Source organism: Schistocerca nitens, chromosome 8, assembly GCF_023898315.1.
Source record: "Schistocerca nitens isolate TAMUIC-IGC-003100 chromosome 8, iqSchNite1.1, whole genome shotgun sequence".
NCBI classification, from domain to species: Eukaryota; Metazoa; Arthropoda; class Insecta; order Orthoptera; family Acrididae; genus Schistocerca; species Schistocerca nitens.
This window is the reverse complement of record NC_064621.1, coordinates 198379652-198398955: the sequence shown is the minus strand read 5'-3', so window position 1 is coordinate 198398955 and position 19304 is coordinate 198379652. Positions and strand designations below refer to the sequence as shown.

General features: G+C 39.7%; 1 protein-coding gene across 4 annotated transcripts in view; it reads left to right on the top strand.

The window, feature by feature from the left end:
* LOC126199312 (N-acetylgalactosaminyltransferase 6-like) overlaps positions 1-19304 on the top strand; it is a 217422-nt gene that overhangs the window by 77677 nt on the left and 120441 nt on the right. For all 4 annotated transcript variants that reach the window (XM_049936146.1, XM_049936147.1, XM_049936148.1 and 1 more), the window contains exon 3: positions 5371-5597. In XM_049936146.1, coding sequence (XP_049792103.1) covers positions 5371-5597 — 227 coding nt within the window. The remainder of the gene's footprint in view (positions 1-5370; positions 5598-19304) is intronic.

The following is a 19304-nucleotide window of genomic DNA, read 5'->3' as shown; positions in this document are numbered from 1 at the left end:
CAGCACAGTGGCAATGCTGTATTCAACATAAGGGGATTTTTTCCCTAATCATCTCCATTAACTTAAATTTTTCTGCATTTAGAGAGCAAGTTGCCATTTGTCACACGAATTAGAAATTTTGTCTAAGCCATCTTGTATCCTCCTGCAGTCACTCAATGACAACCTCTTCCTGTAAACCACTGCATCATTGACAAACAGCCGCAGATTTGCACACCCTGTCTATCAGATCATCTCTATATATATGTGCTTGCAGTGGTTAGTGTGTCAAGTCCAAAAAATAGAATTCTGGAAAATCACAATTCAAAGTTAGGCAAGTAATGCAAAATCCTGTAATGGTGCCAAAAAATTATTTTGGTGCTTATTGTATTCCCACACTATCTCATCAGTATAAATTGGTTTTCTGTTTTGGTGCTTATTGTATTCCCACACTATCTCATCAGTATAAATTGGTTTTCTGTTTAAAATGAAGTTTAGTCACTGATGCTCAACACTAAAGTTAGTGTGCATTAAAAATTGTGGGCTTGACCCAGTGTACACTCATGAAATTGTTCATTCTGGATTTGAGCTCTAGTGTAAACTTGGGAAAATGTGGTTCTGCAGGCCCTTATGAATGATTAATAAATTAGTAGATGAAGCATCGTTATTCAGGAACATAAGCAGTTATTCTATCAAAATACTGGAAAAGCACAGTGAACAAAGATAATAGTTATGTACAAAAAATTCATGGTTTTTCATCTGCATCATCTGTACCAGGGTAAATGTTGCCAGCACTGCTTAATGTTGGCAAAAATAATCTTCCTTTTTCTCAGGCAAAATGTTGCATGGTTTGGAATACTTCAGAACAGGTTTCAATATTTGCTGTTTTCTCTGACTCCTGAGGCTCACATTTTTAAATGGTTCTTCCTCTTCCAGTGATGATTTGTAAAGAATAAACCCTGGATGGTCTTTTTTGAATTGAAGCCACCTGACTTGCCTCCATTGGTATGGGTTACTGTTGTCTTTGGTGCATTTTGTAACTGGGTTTTTAAGAGGACAGTGTCTTTTTTTTTTAAAAAAAAAGAAAAAAAAACATTTCTCTGTGTTTTGATGGCAGTTAAACCTTTTTTCCCCCCAGTTTGTCTAATCAGTTGTGTCCACTAGTGAGGGTGCTCTACAAGTCCTTTGAAAGTTTTCCTCTTCTGCTCTATCAAACTGAGTCACACTCCATGTGGGTGAGTCCAGGAATAAGATATTTATGATTGATTATTTACAAGGTAGGGGACTTCTGAAGGACAAACATGCACATCACTGCAGTCATCTGTATTTATTTTGGCCTGGATGGCTGTCTGAACATGTTATTAATGTTTTAACTTCTACTTTGATGTTTCGAATGAATTTGTACAAGCAGGATCCCACCCACTTCATTAGCTCCTCTTGCAGCTTCAGCTTCATGCCATAAATAACGGTATGTCAATCCCTTCCCTTATTTCTATATTGTTAGATTGTATGTCCACAACATATGTTTGTAAAATAATATTAAATTTTTGAGTGGAGGAGTGGGCAACATTGCTGCAAATGAAATTTAATGGTCTCTGTTTCGTTACTGTTCCTTGTAATTTTGTCATCAGCTGCCTCGTGATGTTCTTTCATAACTTTCATTAATTCAGGTTTTTGACTTTCTGGAGCAAGCTTCAGTTGCATTTTCATTTTGTTAGAGGTCGCATGTGTCCACTCTTGGTTATTTTATACCGAGTTTCGTCTTTCAGAACTCCTCACAAAAAACTCTGTAGGATGCATTGCTGTTAGCCCTGATTTGTTTTAGCTTACCCTTTGTCAAGGGATGTATCATATGGTGTGGGGCCATGAACATTTTACTAAAGTCTCTTCTTGAATAGTGACTCTCATAGGTTGGAAGTTTCCAGAGAAATTCTCTGACACCAGCTCTAAAAGTTTTGTTGTTTTCACTCTTAAGCCACTCAATATCTTGCATATCTGTTTGAATCAATCCAGACGGAATTGCTCATTGTTTGAATAACTGATTCCACAAATATCTTGTTTACACCAATTACACCCATGGAACATGATTTCGCAACCGTATTCTTTCATAATCAAACAGTACATAATAATGAGACTAACTGCCTTGCAGCACTGTTCTCCTCTCCAGAATCTTGTTTTTTCTGGGTCTCTCAGTTCTATGCGGCTTGAAATGTACAGTGATCTCCAATTGAAATCCCCCATTCCCAAGTACTCCTTAAATAATATTTCACGTCTTTCACCTGTTAGTTTTTCTGAACACTTATTCCTGCATGAGCATAAAGTTTGATTCTTCTTGGGGTACATTTTGTTTTACCTCCCTTCAACCCCAAATTTCAAAGCATGTTACAAGAATCCCTTTTCTGCCATGTTTCCCCCTTCAGCACTCTATTCCTGATAGCTCCTTTTTTGTGAGACATTTTGATGGCAAATCATCTCACCTAGTCATCAGATTCTCTGGTAATAGGATGACATAGTCATCTCCTTTTCTTCAAAATTATTGGGCAGTCACCATTAGAATTGAGGGGTTGTATCAGCATTTGGTCTGTGGTTGGTACATGGTTGGGATGTGCCAGGACCTGGAAAAAGACACAAAATCCTTTATTTATGAGGAAACAGGAATTGCTTGTTAACTTGTGGAAAACATTATTGCAAGACTGTTATTCATATTGTTTGTTTTGAAAACAGATAATCATTGGTCTTGGCACTTGAAATTTGGTGCACGGTGGCCCCTCATTGATGGTCTTCATTTTTAGTGAACCTCTTCTGTGATAGGTATACCAACATATGTCTGTAAGTAGATACTTATGTATTGAAAATACAATAGTACCACGGTAAGAAAGAAAATGAAGAAGACTTACCTGGTTCTGCATTTTGAGCATGAGTGTGAACGAGCTCCTCCTCTCGATGTTCATTGAAGTAATGTGCTTATGCTTGAAAGCCGTGCACATTAGCTGTGTGTTGTGATCCACGAGAGAGTGCTATGAAAGAGTAATACTGTGAACTTCCGATAGAGCCTGTCCATGGGCAAGTCCCTATTTAAACTCTGACATGCTATGCTTGTGCTCAGTTATCATGTTGTTGGTGCTTGCATATATTTGCTTTATCTTATTGTGTTCAGTGTATGTTATGGTGATTGGCGTACATGCCACAGTCTAATAATTTTGTGCTAACAGTCTTGATTGTGTTGTATGTCCAAGTTACAGCATTCATCACTGGTCAGCTGTGTTTGAGATCTCAAGTTATGATAAGTATTGCAATTGGTAACATTTGTTATTCCCAAAACTCAAGACTTGACTGATGATGGCATGTCACATAGCATAGGTCAGTAGACTTGACCCATAATACACACTCCCAACCCCACTGAGCTCATATAATAATCTGTCATATCAGGATAGTCAGACTTGATAATCTATTCACTGAACCGAAGCTGTTCACTGAACCAGGTGAACATTCACAAACATAACCCACTACAGTATACACTAACCCATTGCTCAGCAACAGATGCCAGTAGGATTTGACACAGTGTTCCCAGACAAAAAGTGAAGTGCCTGGGAAGCATTTGTGGTTTTAACTCATTTTCACTACTTTTGAACTTTACACACCATCCATTGCAAGCGCATGTATAAAAGAAAATGTCCTAACTAATTCACTGATTCATCATCATCCAGTCCAAACCATTAAGGATAGAAAGGTGAAATTTGGATAGGGGGTTGATCTGATACTATAGGCATCATTTTCAGATTTCTAACCTAAGGGGATGAAATAGGGGATGAAAGGTTTTTTGAAAATATGTCATTACTAAGAAACTAGAACTTTGAAACTGGTATTTGGTTTCTCATTCAGAATTATTGGAAATTCAACCCCTGAGGGTGTGAAATAGTGAGTGTAACTTTTTTTGAAAATAAATCATTATTGAAGAACTACTAAAGCATTTGTAAAGCTACATCTATAAAAATTGGCATTTGCCTTCTCGGTTAGAGATAATTGTGGTTTCAGTGGTTTTGGAAATTCAGCCTCTAAGGAGGTAAATAGGGGATGAACATTTTTATGAAAGTATTTTTTTATTTTAACATATTCTTACAGCTAAGTCTATGAAAATTGCTATTTGACTTCTCAGTTGGAAATAAAGACGTATGTGTTAGGGCATGAAAGTTTCTGTGGAAATTTCACCACAAGATTTCTATGAAAATATCACCACAAGAACTCAGAAGACAAGATTTAAAAAACCTCCAACCCCAGCTACCAGAATCACTTTTTGTTGGGAAGTAATTTTGGAAAAGATCATGCTTCTGTGGCCTCAATTAGTATGAAAAGGTTCGAAGATGTTACAGTCTGGGAACTAAATCAAAGAAAGCTAGGTAACAGTCACAACGACAAATCAGTTTTGTCAGAATTGCATAGAAAAATAAATGGGTGTTTAATATATTGATCTTTTAGTAGGCCTAATACATACTTATAAAATTATTTTTGTTATAATTACTACGCAAATTAACCATTACTGATGGCAAAATAGATACCATGTTTAAATGTGATCCCATACACAGGAATATCCATTTGAGATGACGAGGTACACTGTTTCTAGATTTTTGATTTGTACACAAACAATGTATGTAAGTATATATAAATGCAATTAAATTAAGAAGAAAGTGCAAATCTTATATGAAGAATTGATTTATTAAATTTATAATGCATGAGACAAACATTTAGTGATTGGAGTAATGCAGGCAATGAACCTCTTCATTTAGTGTTTCTATAAGATTTTACACTTACTGAGTCCAACTTTCCAGCTGTGCGTATGATCCTATGAAAAACATGAATTTCATTAGTTTAAATTTAAGGTAAATAGCCATATGTATTCCAAGAAGGTAGTATTCATTCATAGATGTTTTTATAATTGTTATAACTAACAACCTTTTCTTTCCTTTATGTAACCAATGAAAATTCTGAAATACTTTTTCTCTGTCCTTGTTGGAAGAGTAATTGAGATGACGAGTAGGGTGGGGAAGGATTTTAGTAACTGCAGCCACCCCCTCTCTTTTTTTTCCTCTTGCGTGTATAGGATAGCAGAAAATTAAAGTGAAAGTTTCCTTGTGCACTAACTATTCATTTATTTTTGTGATCTATTCAGAACTGCCAATTAATACAGTTTTACAGGAGTTGCAGAGATTTAAAAAGTAATCTGGTCTTTGCCTATCAGTTGCGGGCTATAATTTTTTTAATGTATACTTTGTACATCTCTCCCTCGTAGAAACATGCATGTGCTACTTTTGTTTTATTGCCGTTATAGTTTAGAAGAATTCACAGGCACTTTGTTGTCGACAGAATATGTTCATGATTTTTATTTGTGTTTCATAGAATAATAAAGCAGCTGCTGGTGCATCTGAAAAAATTGATTGGCATGATTACAAGCAGATTGAGAGAGATGACTTACGCAAGGGAATTGGTGAACACGGGAAACCAGCAAACCTTAATCCTGAAGAATCCGCACTTAAAGAATCTCTGTACAGAGAAAATGGTTTCAATGCTCTCCTCAGTGATAAGATTGCTCTGGACCGAGCTTTACCTGACATACGCCACAAGGGGTATGTGCAAGAAGATTCATCAGTATGATTCATTATATATGTGCATGAATTTTCTTCTTATTTTAATAATTAATTTATAATCTAGCTAATATGTTATGTTCTAAGTGGTTAGCATTAAATATCAGAAGAGTAGAAGACATACTCATTTTTGGCAAGAATGCTAAAAATGTTGGTAGTCCCTCTAACAATACTGAAAAAAAATTATTCTTGTGATTTTTACTTCCCCCCCCCCTCCCCCTCCCCTGGCAAGAAGCACACAGTCACTTCCATCTTCATTGCTCTACCCACCATCCAATCTCCAGGAGCTTCTATTCTCTATGCATCTGGTGGCACTGTTTATTGTACACATTTTACCTTTATGTAATGCTGTGCTGCAGACACATACTTTCAGAAAAGACAAGTTAAAATTTAGGTGTAACGTTTTTTTCAGAAATTTGTTTCTTGTTGATGCCAGTCTATACTTTATACTAGGTGGTGTGGCTAAAAATGTTTGTGAAAATATCTTGGACACTACAACATGGGTGAAAAAAAGGTTGTAAAAAAGTTGTTTGTTTTGGAAGAGAACATCCACTGACACTAAACTTGACCGACCCCCCCCCCCCCCCCCCCCGACACACACACACACACACACACACACACACACACACACACACACACACACACACACACACACACACCATCGCAGTGGGTGGGAGGGAGATCAACATTGAAATAATGAATGGGAAGTGTGTGCAGAACACTTTGTCATGAAGCTCCTGCACCTCATGCGATTTGCTGCGAAATACTGTGAGGATATGCAGCCGTTACAGCTAAAACATCCCTGCACCATTTTTGTTGATCGCAGGTTGTGGTTGGATTCTTCGTATGGGTTGAATACTTACAGTTTTTTTCTGGAGAACTGGAATCCACAATAAAAACTGGGGGTTCTTATTGAAGATTACAAAATCGTCAAGTGTAATGTCATTGGATGTCCCCCTTCATGATAAACATCTGTTGATATAACCCTTTTTGTAACCCGATGTGTAGTTTCCCAGATATTTCCCAAAGCAGCTGTAACTGCCCCACCCTGTATATGCAGTTGTCAGTTATTTTACTGTCCAAATTACAAAACTCCTCTACTATATTCAGTGTCTTGATTCTATTTCTCTCAGCATAATCTGATTTAACTTTTGTTTTTCTTTTGTTGGTGTTTGTATAAGATCTTCTTTTTTTCTATAGATTATTCAATCACTTCTGCTGATCTTGCAAGTCCTTAGCCATCTCTGATAAAATTATAATGTAATTGGTAAACCTGAAAGTTTTAATATTTTTTCCCTGAACATTATGCCAGCTGGACACACAATGCCAAGATTGCTTTTCAGCAAGTTGACTAGGGTAGGGTGAGGGGTGTGACAGTTGGGGCGGGTAGAGGCAGAGAGAGGCAGGAGGCCAGAAGAGGGTGATGTCAGTAGCTCTTGGCTCGAAGAGAGGCAACAGGTTTGCTGGCTAGGAATGTGGGAGGCAGGGTACATAGTTACACAGGCTGCGAAAGTGATATAGGGGTACCAGAGCTGGTGGGATGCAGAGCACGAAGGAGGTGATGTGAAGGCATGGATTGGGAGGCTATGACGACATGGGGAGGAGAAACTGTTGGGAAGAGGGTGTGTTGACAGTGGGTTAATAGGGGTTGAGGCCACAAATGTTATGGCAGCGAGCAGTGTGTTGCAATCATAACTCTGGTCTGCATAGTTCAAAAAAGCTGGTGTGAAGGGAGTGATTTAGGTGGTGCAGGTTGTGATGCAGCCATTGAACTTAAATGTGTGGTGCTGAGCTGTATGTTGTGCCAGTGGATGATCAATGTTGTTCTTGGCCACAGTGTGGCAGTGGTCATTCTGGTGGACAACTAGTTAGTTGTCATAATGTCATAAAAGGCTGTGCATTGAGTGCAGCAGAGTAGGTGTATAATATGCATTCTTTCACAGGTGGCCCTGCCTCTGATGGGGTAGGATAAACCTGTGACAAGACTGAGTAGGAAATCCTGGGTTGGTGGATTGGACAGGTCTTGCACCTTGGCATTCCTCCACATGGGATTAGGAGTGGGAGTCTCATATTGATGGACCAGAATGTTGTGTTGGTTGGGTGGGTGATGGATTACTACTTTAGAAGTGGTGAGTGGAATCTTGGATATGTTGTCCCTAATTTCCAGACATAATGATAAGTAATGAAACTCCTGGTGAAGGATGAGGTTCAGTTGTTCCAGTCCTTAGTGATCCTAGGTGATGAAGGAGATGCTCCTGTGTAGCTGACCTTGGGGATGGTGGGAGGATTAGGGCTATGTGAGAATATGACACGGGAAACCAGTTAGCGGAATACATTTCGGGAGGGGGGGGGGGGGTAATATGTGCCTGTGAAGGCCCTCATGAGCCCTTCCACATACTGGGCAACGGAATACTAGTTTTTTAAACACTGTTTAGTGGTGGTGAAGCTGTATGGGAGTGATTTTTTTGTTATGGAAATGCTGACAGTTGTAGGTACTGTTGATGTTGAGTGTGCTTAATATAAATAGAAGTGTGATTGTAGCCATTAGAGAGTTTGAGGTTCTAATGTAGGAGGTTCTAATGTTTACCATCATATAGATACAGAATTTTGTAATAAATTAAAACAGAATTTTATAAAAAATTAAGAATGACTCCTCAGACCTTGTTTAAACACAGTTGCAGTTTAGACTGAGTTTCTCCAATGTCTTAATTCACTGGAGAATAAAGGTGGATCATTAGACTTCATATATAAATTGGATAGTAATTATCATCACAGTTAGCTTGATGTAAATTTCTTGTTGCAGTACATAGTATTTTTTTCATCTTAACTGCTGATTATTTATATGAGCAGTAAAATCCACAGGTGTTCTGAACATATTTTTGCTACATCAAAATATCCACGGGTGTACTGTTGGTCTACAGTGTCCAACGGGCACAATATTTTGGCGAATCATACATGTTGCCGTCATCAGGTGATCTGACGGACTGAGCTCCTGTGAACGTGCCGGCACGGAGATCCGTACGCAATGGCTGCTCAGAGGGATCCGGGGTCACGGCGGCAGCCGATTTAAATACCCTCCGCCCGCGGCGCGCTCCCTCCGCTGTCCGTGCCACGGTCGCGCGTGGAACAGATTGCGACGGCGTCTGAGATGACGTCGGATTGATGGCTCTGTCCGCCGTGGTTGTCACAACTATACGTTTGCTCTTGATTAACCCAATCGCTGGTTCCCAAGCCTTGCTAAGATTATAGCCACAGTCACGGTTTATGAGGTCGTCATTGTCATTGGTGCGAATTTCGATGGCCTCTCTAACAGCGCTGTCCCAGTATCTCGACGTCTGTACCAGAATCTTCGTGCATTCATACTCCATAGCATGATTTTCTGACAAACAATGTTCAGCGACCGCCGACTTGCTCGGATACATCAGTCTAGTGTGCCTCTGGTATTCACGGCATCGATCCTCGACGGTACACATCGAATGACCAATATACGACTTGCCACATTGACACGGAATCTGGTACACACCGGCCTTCCTCAAACCGTCATCTTTGGCACTCCCCACCAGTGCAAGAGTTTTATTCGGAGGACAAAACACAGTTCCGACCCGGTGTTTCTTCAAAATGCAGGCGATTATCCCCGAGAGTGCGCCTGTATATGGAATAAATGCAGTGCCTACCTCCTCCCTCGTGATTTCATCCATCTCCACAGGTTGTGCTGTAGTGGTTGGGCGGAAAGCACGTTGAATCTACCACTCTGAGTACCCATTTTTTCGAAATACAGTTCTCAGATGTTCCAATTCCTGCGGTAGACTCTCTGTGTCAGAGAGAGTGCGCACCCTATGTACTAGAGTTTTAAGTACCCCATTCCTCTGTGAAGGGTGGTGGCAGCTGTCCGCGTGCAAATACAGATCAGTGTGCGTTGTCTTCCAATACACCCCATGACCTAGGGTGCCGTCAGCCCTTCTCTTGACCAAGATGTCAAGGAAAGGTAATTTACCCTCCGTTTCAGTCTCCATAGTGAATTTGATGTTTGGGTGTATGGAGTTCAGATGTGTAAGGAAGTCAAGGAGTTGATCCATACCATGTGGCCAGATGACTAACGTGTCGTCCACATAACGGAAAAGGCAAGTAGGTTTCCATTCGGATGACGACAGGGCTTCCTCCTTGAAGTTCTCCATGTACAAATTTGCTACCAGCGGTGAGAGTGGGCTACCCATGGCGACTCCCTCCGTTTGTTTGTAGTATTCTCCATTAAAAAGAAAATATGTGGAAGTCAAGACATGCCTAAAAAGTTCAGTGGTCTTCTTGTCAAACTTCTGACTAATCAATTCTAGTGACTCTCGCAGGGGTACCCTCGTAAACAAGGAAACGATGTCAAAACTCACCATGATATCTGACTCGTCCAATCTGAAGCTATCAAGGCGTTTAACAAAATCCATGGAATTATGGATGTGATGAGGGCATTTACCCACATAAGGACTTAATATTCCCGTCAGGTATTTGGCCAACAAATATATAGGTGCCCTGATGTTGCTGACAGTGGGGCGTAATGGTATCCCTTCTTTGTGAAACTTCGGGAGTCCATATAGTCTAAGCGGTACCGGACCTTGGGATAACAATTTCTTAGCGTCACCCTCCGGTAAATCTGCGTCCTTGAAAAGCGACCTCGTCTTTTCTCCACTTTCTTTGTAGGGTCAACGCTGATCTTCCGGTAGGAATCGTCATTTAGCAGGCTCTGCAATTTATCAGTGTAGTCCTTATGGGAGACAACAACTGTATCATTGCCTGGTAAGACAACAATTTCAGAGTGCTCCCTCAGATCACGAATGGCCGCCCTCTCTTTACTGGTGATATTTGACTTCATCGGCTTGGATTTCATCAACACATGACAAGTTTCATGATGTATTTTTTTCAGCTGATTCAGGCGGAAGTCGAGCTGCAATCTGTTCAACAGCACTAACAATTTCTGCGACCGGAGTGAACTTGAGGGTGGAAGCGAAATTGAGACCTTTCTGCAAAACCGAGACCGCATCATCACTCAACACCATGCCGCTCAAATTGATGACAGTCTGGCACGGAACCTGCAGAGATGGTTTGTCAAGGAGAAGTGAAAACTTAGCTGTTTGACGTCCCGTTGCCTTCTTATGGGTGGTATCAGCTGCAACCCAGGTGATACCATCAATCCAATCCCAGGAAAAAGAAGTGAAATTACTAGCCAGTTGCAAATGTAGTTGAGTAATTCCTGTGAGATAAATTCAAGGATCCGGCAGGTGAATTGCACTCTCTCACCTACCAATGCGAGGCTGGCTTGTTTCTTGATTCTCTTTGCTGCAGAATCGATGTGATGCATAACCTTAGCAAAATTTGGAACAACATTCTCGGAACGACATTTCTTTAGTAAGGCAAGAGTACTTAGCAAACGACATCTACGGTGGCGCAACTTTTCAAATTTCTTCATGCTGCGGTGGCATGGTGTTGAGTGATGAGGCGGTCTCGGTTTTGCAGAAAGGTCTCAACCTCGCTCCCACCCCCAAGTTCACTCCGGTCGCAGAAATTGTTAGTGCTGTTGAACAGGTTGCAGCTCGACTTCCGCCTGAATCAGCTGAGGAAATACATCGTGAAACTTGTCGTGCGTTGACAAAATACAAGCCGATGAAGTTAAATATCACCAGTAAAGAGAGGGCGGCCATTCGTGATCTGAGGGAGCGCTCTGAAATTGTTGTCTTATCGGCTGACAAAGGCAATGATACAGTTGTTGTCTCCCATAAGGACTACACTGATAAGATGCAGAGCCTGCTAAATGACCATTCCTACTGGAAGATCAGCGTTGACCCTACAAAGAAGGTGGAGAACAAGATGAGGTCGCTTCTCAAGGACGCAGATTTACCGGAGGGTGACGCTAAGAAATTGTTATCCCAAGGTCCGGTACCGCTTAGACTATATGGACTCCCGAAGTTTCACAAAGAGGGGATACCATTACGCCCCATTGTCAGCAACATCAGGGCACCTATATATTTGTTGGCCAAATACCTGACGGGAATATTAAGTCCTTATGTGGGTAAATGCCCTCATCACATCCATAATTCCGTGGATTTTGTTAAACGCCTTGATAGCTTCAGATTGGACGAGTCAGATATCATGGTGAGTTTTGACGTCGTTTCCTTGTTTACAAGGGTACCCCTGCGAGAGTCACTAGAATTGATTAGTCAGAAGTTTGACGAGAAGACCACTGAACTTTTTAGGCATGTCTTGACTTCCACGTATTTTCTTTTTAATGGAGAATACTATGAACAAACGGAGGGAGTCGCCATGGGTAGCCCACTCTCACCGCTGGTAGCGAATTTGTACATGAAGAACTTCAAGGAGGAAGCCCTGTCATCATCCGAACGGAAACCTACTTGCCTTTTCCGTTATGTGGACGACACGTTAGTCATCTGGCCACATGGTATGGATCAACTCCTTGACTTCCTTACACATCTGAACTCCATACACCCCAACATCAAATTCACTATGGAGACTGAAACGGAGGGTAAATTACCTTTCCTTGACGTCTTGGTCAAGAGAAGGGCTGACAGCACCCTAGGTCATGGGGTGTATTGGAAGACAACGCACACTGATCTGTATTTGCACGCGGACAGCTGCCACCACCCTTCACAGAGGAATGGGGTACTTAAAACTCTAGTACATAGGGTGCGCACTCTCTCTGACACAGAGAGTCTACCGCAGGAATTGGAACATCTGAGAACTGTATTTCGAAAAAATGGGTACTCAGAGTGGCAGATTCAACGTGCTCTCCGCCCAACCACTACAGCACAACCTGTGGAGATGGATGAAATCACGAGGGAGGAGGTAGGCACTGCATTTATTCCATATACAGACGCACTCTCGGGGATAATCGCCTGCATTTTGAAGAAACACCGGGTCGGAACTGTGTTTTGTCCTCCGAATAAAACTCTTGCACTGGTGGGGAGTGCCAAAGATGACGGTTTGAGGAAGGCCGGTGTGTACCAGATTCCGTGTCAATGTGGCAAGTCGTATATTGGTCATTCGATGTGTACCGTCGAGGATCGATGCCGTGAATACCAGAGGCACACTAGACTGATGTATCCGAGCAAGTCGGCGGTCGCTGAACATTGTTTGTCAGAAAATCATGCTATGGAGTATGAATGCACGAAGATTCTGGTACAGACGTCGAGATACTGGGACAGCGCTGTTAGAGAGGCCATCGAAATTCGCACCAATGACAATGACGACCTCATAAACCGTGACTGTGGCTATAATCTTAGCAAGGCTTGGGAACCAGCGATTGGGTTAATCAAGAGCAAACGTATAGTTGTGACAACCACGGCGGACAGAGCCATCAATCCGACGTCATCTCAGACGCCGTCGCGATCTGTTCCACCGCGCGACCGTGGCACGGACAGCGGAGGGAGCGTGTCGCGGGCGGAGGGTATTTAAATCGGCCGCCACCGCAACCGAACCCAGTTCCCTATGAGCAGCCATAGCGTATGGATCTCTGTGCCGGCACGTTCACAGGAGCTCAGGCTGTCAGTTCACCTGATGATGGCGACATGTATGATCGCCGAAATATTGTGCCCGTTGGACACTATAGACTGGCAGTACACCCGTGGATATTTTGATTATCAAATACGCCGGGAGAAGCGCAAGAATCACATATTTTTGCTTCAGTCAAACATGAATCACAACTCCACATATTTGTCAAAGAAAGCCAACCAACACAAATCATGTCATGCCAAATACATACTGCAACTTACTGACCAAACAGTACGAAGATCAAATGCGCACCAAAGATGCAAAATTAGCAATACAAAAATAACTATGTTCAGAGATCAGTTTTTACATTCACAGAAATTTATAAGTGTTTAATAATTTGTGTTACACTGTTTTCAGATTATGTTCCAGAAAATGGTAGAAATAATAATAATAATAATAATAATAGCCAACTGGAAAATGATTTAAATCCAAATAGAGGTGTTTTGCAGGATATGCTTCCTGCAACCACCCTAGAAGGAAAACGAAGACAGAGGATGAGATGGTCAGATGAAGTTAATCGACACCTCATGTTCTGTTATTACCAAGCAACAAACCTAGGAACCAACACAACTGGATACAGATCACAAGTATACACAACATTTATTACCAGATACCCAGAATTAAAATTTTTAACAGAACAACGACTAGCTGATCAGATCCGTGTAATAATCAGAAATAACAGGATACCCCAGTCAGAATTAGAAAACATCAAACAAGAAGTACAACAAATACTGGAACAAAATAATGTGCAATCAGAAGAAGAAGAAAATACAGTAATGGACTCAAACATCCCAGAGCAAACAAAAAAAGAACAACACGCACCAATTAAACAATCAGAGGAAAACGAAATCTTAAGACAGCCACCAGAACAAGCACAAATAGAACACAAAGTGACACAGATGCTAGATATAGAAGAAAAATTTCAGCTAACATATATAGAATACAAAGACACAAATACAGACATAAGACCATTCTTGCATAGACCACCAAATAACCCACAAGTCGAAACAACAATAAAAACTATCAACACAATCATACACAACAAAATAAATGAAAACACAACTATGGAAGAGTTACAACTACTGGTTTATATAGGAGCACTCACTACACTAAATATACACACTAGACAGAGATCAGAACCAACCAACACACAGAAGAAACCCACAAAACCAGCATGGCAACACAGGCTACAGATCAGAATAGAAAAACTGAGAAAAGACATCGGACAGCTAACACAATTTATAAGAAATGAAATCTCGGAAAAAAAACGAAAAAGGTTAGGTAAAATCTCACAACAAGAAGCGACAGAGCAATTAGACGAAAAGAAGCAGAAATTACAAGCATTAGCCAAACGACTCAGAAGATACAAAAAAAGTGAAAATAGAAGGAAACAAAACCAAACATTCAACACAAACCAAAAGAAATTTTACCAGACAATAGATAACACACACATTAAAATAGACAATCCACCAAACATAACAGACATGGAACACTTCTGGAGCAACATATGGTCAAACCCGGTACAACATAACAGGCATGCACGGTGGATACAAACAGAAACAGACACATACAAGATGATACCACAAATGCCTGAAGTGATAATTTTACAACATGAAGTCACCCAAGCAATTAATTCTACTCACAATTGGAAAGCCCCTGGAAATGATAAAATAGCAAATTTCTGGTTAAAGAAGTTCACCTCAACACATTCACATCTAACTAAATTATTTAACAGTTACATTGCAGACCCATACACATTCCCTGATACACTTACACATGGAATAACTTATCTGAAACCTAAAGATCAAGCAGACACATCAAACCCAGCTAAATATCGCCCCATAACATGCCTACCAACAATATACAAAATATTAACTTCAATCATCAAACAGAAATTAATGACACATACAACACAGAACAAAATTATAAATGAAGAACAAAAAGGCTGTTGCAAAGGAGCACGAGGATGTAAAGAGCAACTGATAATAGATGCAGAGGTGACATACCAAGCTAAAACTAAACAAAGGTCGCTACACTACGCATACATTGATTACCAAAAAGCTTTTGATAGTGTACCCCACTCATGGTTACTACAGATATTGGAAATATACAAAATAGATCCTAAATTGATACAGTTCCTAAACATAGTAATGAAAAATTGGAAAACCACACTTAATATCCAAACAAATTCAAATAATATCACATCACAGCCAATACAGATTAAGCGTGGAATATACCAAGGAGACTCATTAAGTCCTTTCTGGTTCTGCCTTGCTCTGAACCCACTATCCAACATGCTAAATAATACAAATTATGGATACAATATTACTGGAACATACCCACACAAAATCACACATTTGCTATACATGGATGATCTAAAACTACTGGCAGCAACAAATCAACAACTCAACCAATTACTAAAGATAACAGAAGTATTCAGCAATGATATAAGTATGGCCTTTGGAACAGACAAATGTAAGAAAAATAGCATAGTCAAGGGAAAACACACTAAACAAGAAGATTACATATTGGATAACCACAGCGACTGCATAGAAGCAATGGAAAAAACGGATGCCTATAAATATCTAGGATACAGACAAAAAATAGGAATAGATAATACAAATATTAAAGAAGAACTAAAAGAAAAATATAGACAAAGACTAACAAAACTACTGAAAACAGAATTGACAGCAAGAAACAAGACAAAAGCTATAAATACATATGCCATACCAATATTGACCTACTCATTTGGAGTAGTGAAATGGAGTAACACAGACCTAGAAGCACTAAATACACTTACACGATCACAATGCCACAAATATAGAATACATCACATACATTCAGCAATAGAAAGATTCACATTAAGCAGAAAGGAAGGAGGAAGGGGATTTATCGATATAAAAAACCTACATTATGGACAGGTAGACAATTTAAGAAAATTCTTTATAGAACGAGCAGAAACTAGCAAAATACACAAAGCAATCACTCATATAAATACATCGGCTACACCACTACAATTTCATAACCACCTCTACAACCCTTTAGACCACATAACATCAACAGATACGAAGAAAGTAAATTGGAAAAAGAAAACACTTCATGGCAAGCACCCGTATCATCTAACACAGCCACACATCGATCAAGACGCATCCAACACATGGCTAAGAAAAGGCAATATATACAGTGAGACGGAAGGATTCATGATTGCAATACAGGATCAAACAATAAACACCAGGTATTACAGCAAGCATATTATTAAAGATCCCAATACCACAACAGATAAATGCAGACTTTGTAAACAACAAATAGAAACAGTAGATCACATCACAAGCAGATGTACAATACTAGCAAATACAGAATACCCCAGAAGACATGACAATGTCGCAAAAATAATACATCAACAGCTTGCCTTACAACATAAACTTTTAAAACAACAAGTTCCTACATACAAGTATGCACCACAAAATGTACTGGAGAATGATGAATACAAATTATACTGGAACAGAACCATTATAACAGATAAAACAACGCCACATAACAAACATGACATCATACTCACCAATAAAAAGAAGAAATTAACACAACTAATCGAAATATCCATACCCAATACAACAAATATACAAAAGAAAACAGGAGAAAAAATTGAAAAATACATCCAACTGGCTGAGGAAGTCAAAGACATGTGGCATCAGGATAAAGTTGACATCATACCAATTATACTATCAACTACAGGAGTCATACCACACAATATCCACCAGTACATCAATGCAATACAGCTACATCCAAACATATATATACAACTACAGAAATCCGTAATTATTGATACATGTTCAATTACCCGAAAGTTCCTAAATGCAATATAACACATACCGTACAGTTAATAGGAAGTGACGCTTGATCAAGGTCCGCGTCACTTTCCATTCTCAACCAGACTTAACGTCTGAGAAAGTAAAGAAATAATAATAATAATAATAATAATGATTCCCGTGGAGGCCCGGGAAAAGAATAGGCCTCCGGTATGTTCTGCCAGTCGTAAAAGGCGACGAAAAGAACAAACCACTAATAGGGCTAACCCCCCTTTTAGTGTGATTACTTGGTTCAGGACAGAACTAAAGAAGCCTCGGACAAGCGCCGTCATGGTCGGGGACGGCGCTTGAACCCTATGCCCGCCCACAATGGTAATGACACTGCTAGCCAACTGGAAAATGATTTAAATCCAAATAGAGGTGTTTTGCAGGATATGCTTCCTGCAACCACCCTAGAAGGAAAACAAAGACAGAGGATGAGATGGTCAGATGAAGTTAATCGACACCTCATGTTCTGTTATTACCAAGCAACAAACCTAGGAACCAACACAACTGGATACAGATCACAAGTATACACAACATTTATTACCAGATACCCGGAATTAAAATTTTTAACAGAACAACGACTAGCTGATCAGATCCGTGTAATAATAAAAAATAACAGGATACCCCAGTCAGAATTAGAAAACATCAAACAACAAGTACAACAAATACTGGAACAAAATAATGTGCAATTAGAAGAACAAGAAAATACAGTAATGGACTCAAACATCCCAGAGCAAACAAACAAAGAACAACACGCATCAATTAAACAATCAGAGGGAAACGAAATCTTAAGACAGCCACCAGCACAAGCACAAATAGAACATGAAGTGACACACATGTTAGATATAGAAGAAAAATTTCAGTTGACATATATAGAATACAAAGACACAAATACAGACATTAGACCATTCTTGCATAGACCACCAAATAACCCACAAGTCGAAACAACAATAAAAACTATCAACACAATCATACACAGCAAAATAAATGAATACACAACTATGGAAGAGTTACAACTACTGGTTTATGTAGGAGCACTCACTACACTAAATATACACACTAGGCAGAGATCAGAACCAACCAACACACAGAAGAAACCCACAAAACCAGCATGGCAACACAGGCTACAGATCAGAATAGAAAAACTGAGAAAAGACATCTGACAGCTAACACAATTTATAAGAAATGAAATATCAGACAAAAAACGAAAAAGGTTAGGTAAAATCTCACAACAAGTAGCAATAGAGCAATTAGATGAAAAGAAGCAGAAATTACAAGCATTGGCCAAACGACTTAGAAGATACAAAAAAAGTGAAAATAGAAGGAAACAAAACCAAACATTCAACACAAACCAAAATAAATTTTACCAAACAATAGATAACACACACATAAAAATAGACAATCCACCAAACATAACAGACATGGAACACTTCTGGAGCAACATATGGTCAAACCCGGTACAACATAACAGGCATGCACGGTGGATACAAGCAGAAACAGACTCATACAAGATGATACCACAAATGCCTGAAGTGATAATTTTGCAACATGAAGTCACCCGAGCAATTAATTGTACGCACAATTGGAAAGCCCCTGGAAATGATAAAATAGCAAATTTCTGGCTAAAGAAGTTCACCTCAACACATTCACATCTAACTAAATTATTTAACAGTTACATTGCAGACCCATACACATTCCGTGATACACTTACACATGGAATAACTTATCTGAAACCTAAAGGTCAAGCAGACACAGTAAACCCAGCTAAATATCGCCCCATAACATGCCTACCAACAATCTACAAAATATTAACTTCAGTCATTACACAGAAATTAATGACACATACAACACAGAACAAAATTATAAATGAAGAACAAAAAGGCTGCTGCAAAGGAGCACGAGGATGTAAAGAGCAACTGATAATAGATGCAGAGGTGACATATCAAGCTAAAACTAAACAAAGGTCGCTACACTACACATACATTGATTACCAAAAAGCTTTTGATAGTGTACCCCACTCATGGTTACTACAGGTATTGGAAATATACAAAGTAGATCCTAAATTGATACAGTTTCTAAACATAGTAATGAAAAACTGGAAAACCACACTTAATATCCAAACAAATTCAGATAATATCACATCACAGCCAATACAGATTAAGCGTGGAATATACCAAGGAGACTCATTAAGTCCTTTCTGGTTCTGTCTTGCTCTGAACCCACTATCCAACATGCTAAATAATACAAACCCAGAATCCCCCACAGAAGAACCACAAAAGTGCCCCAC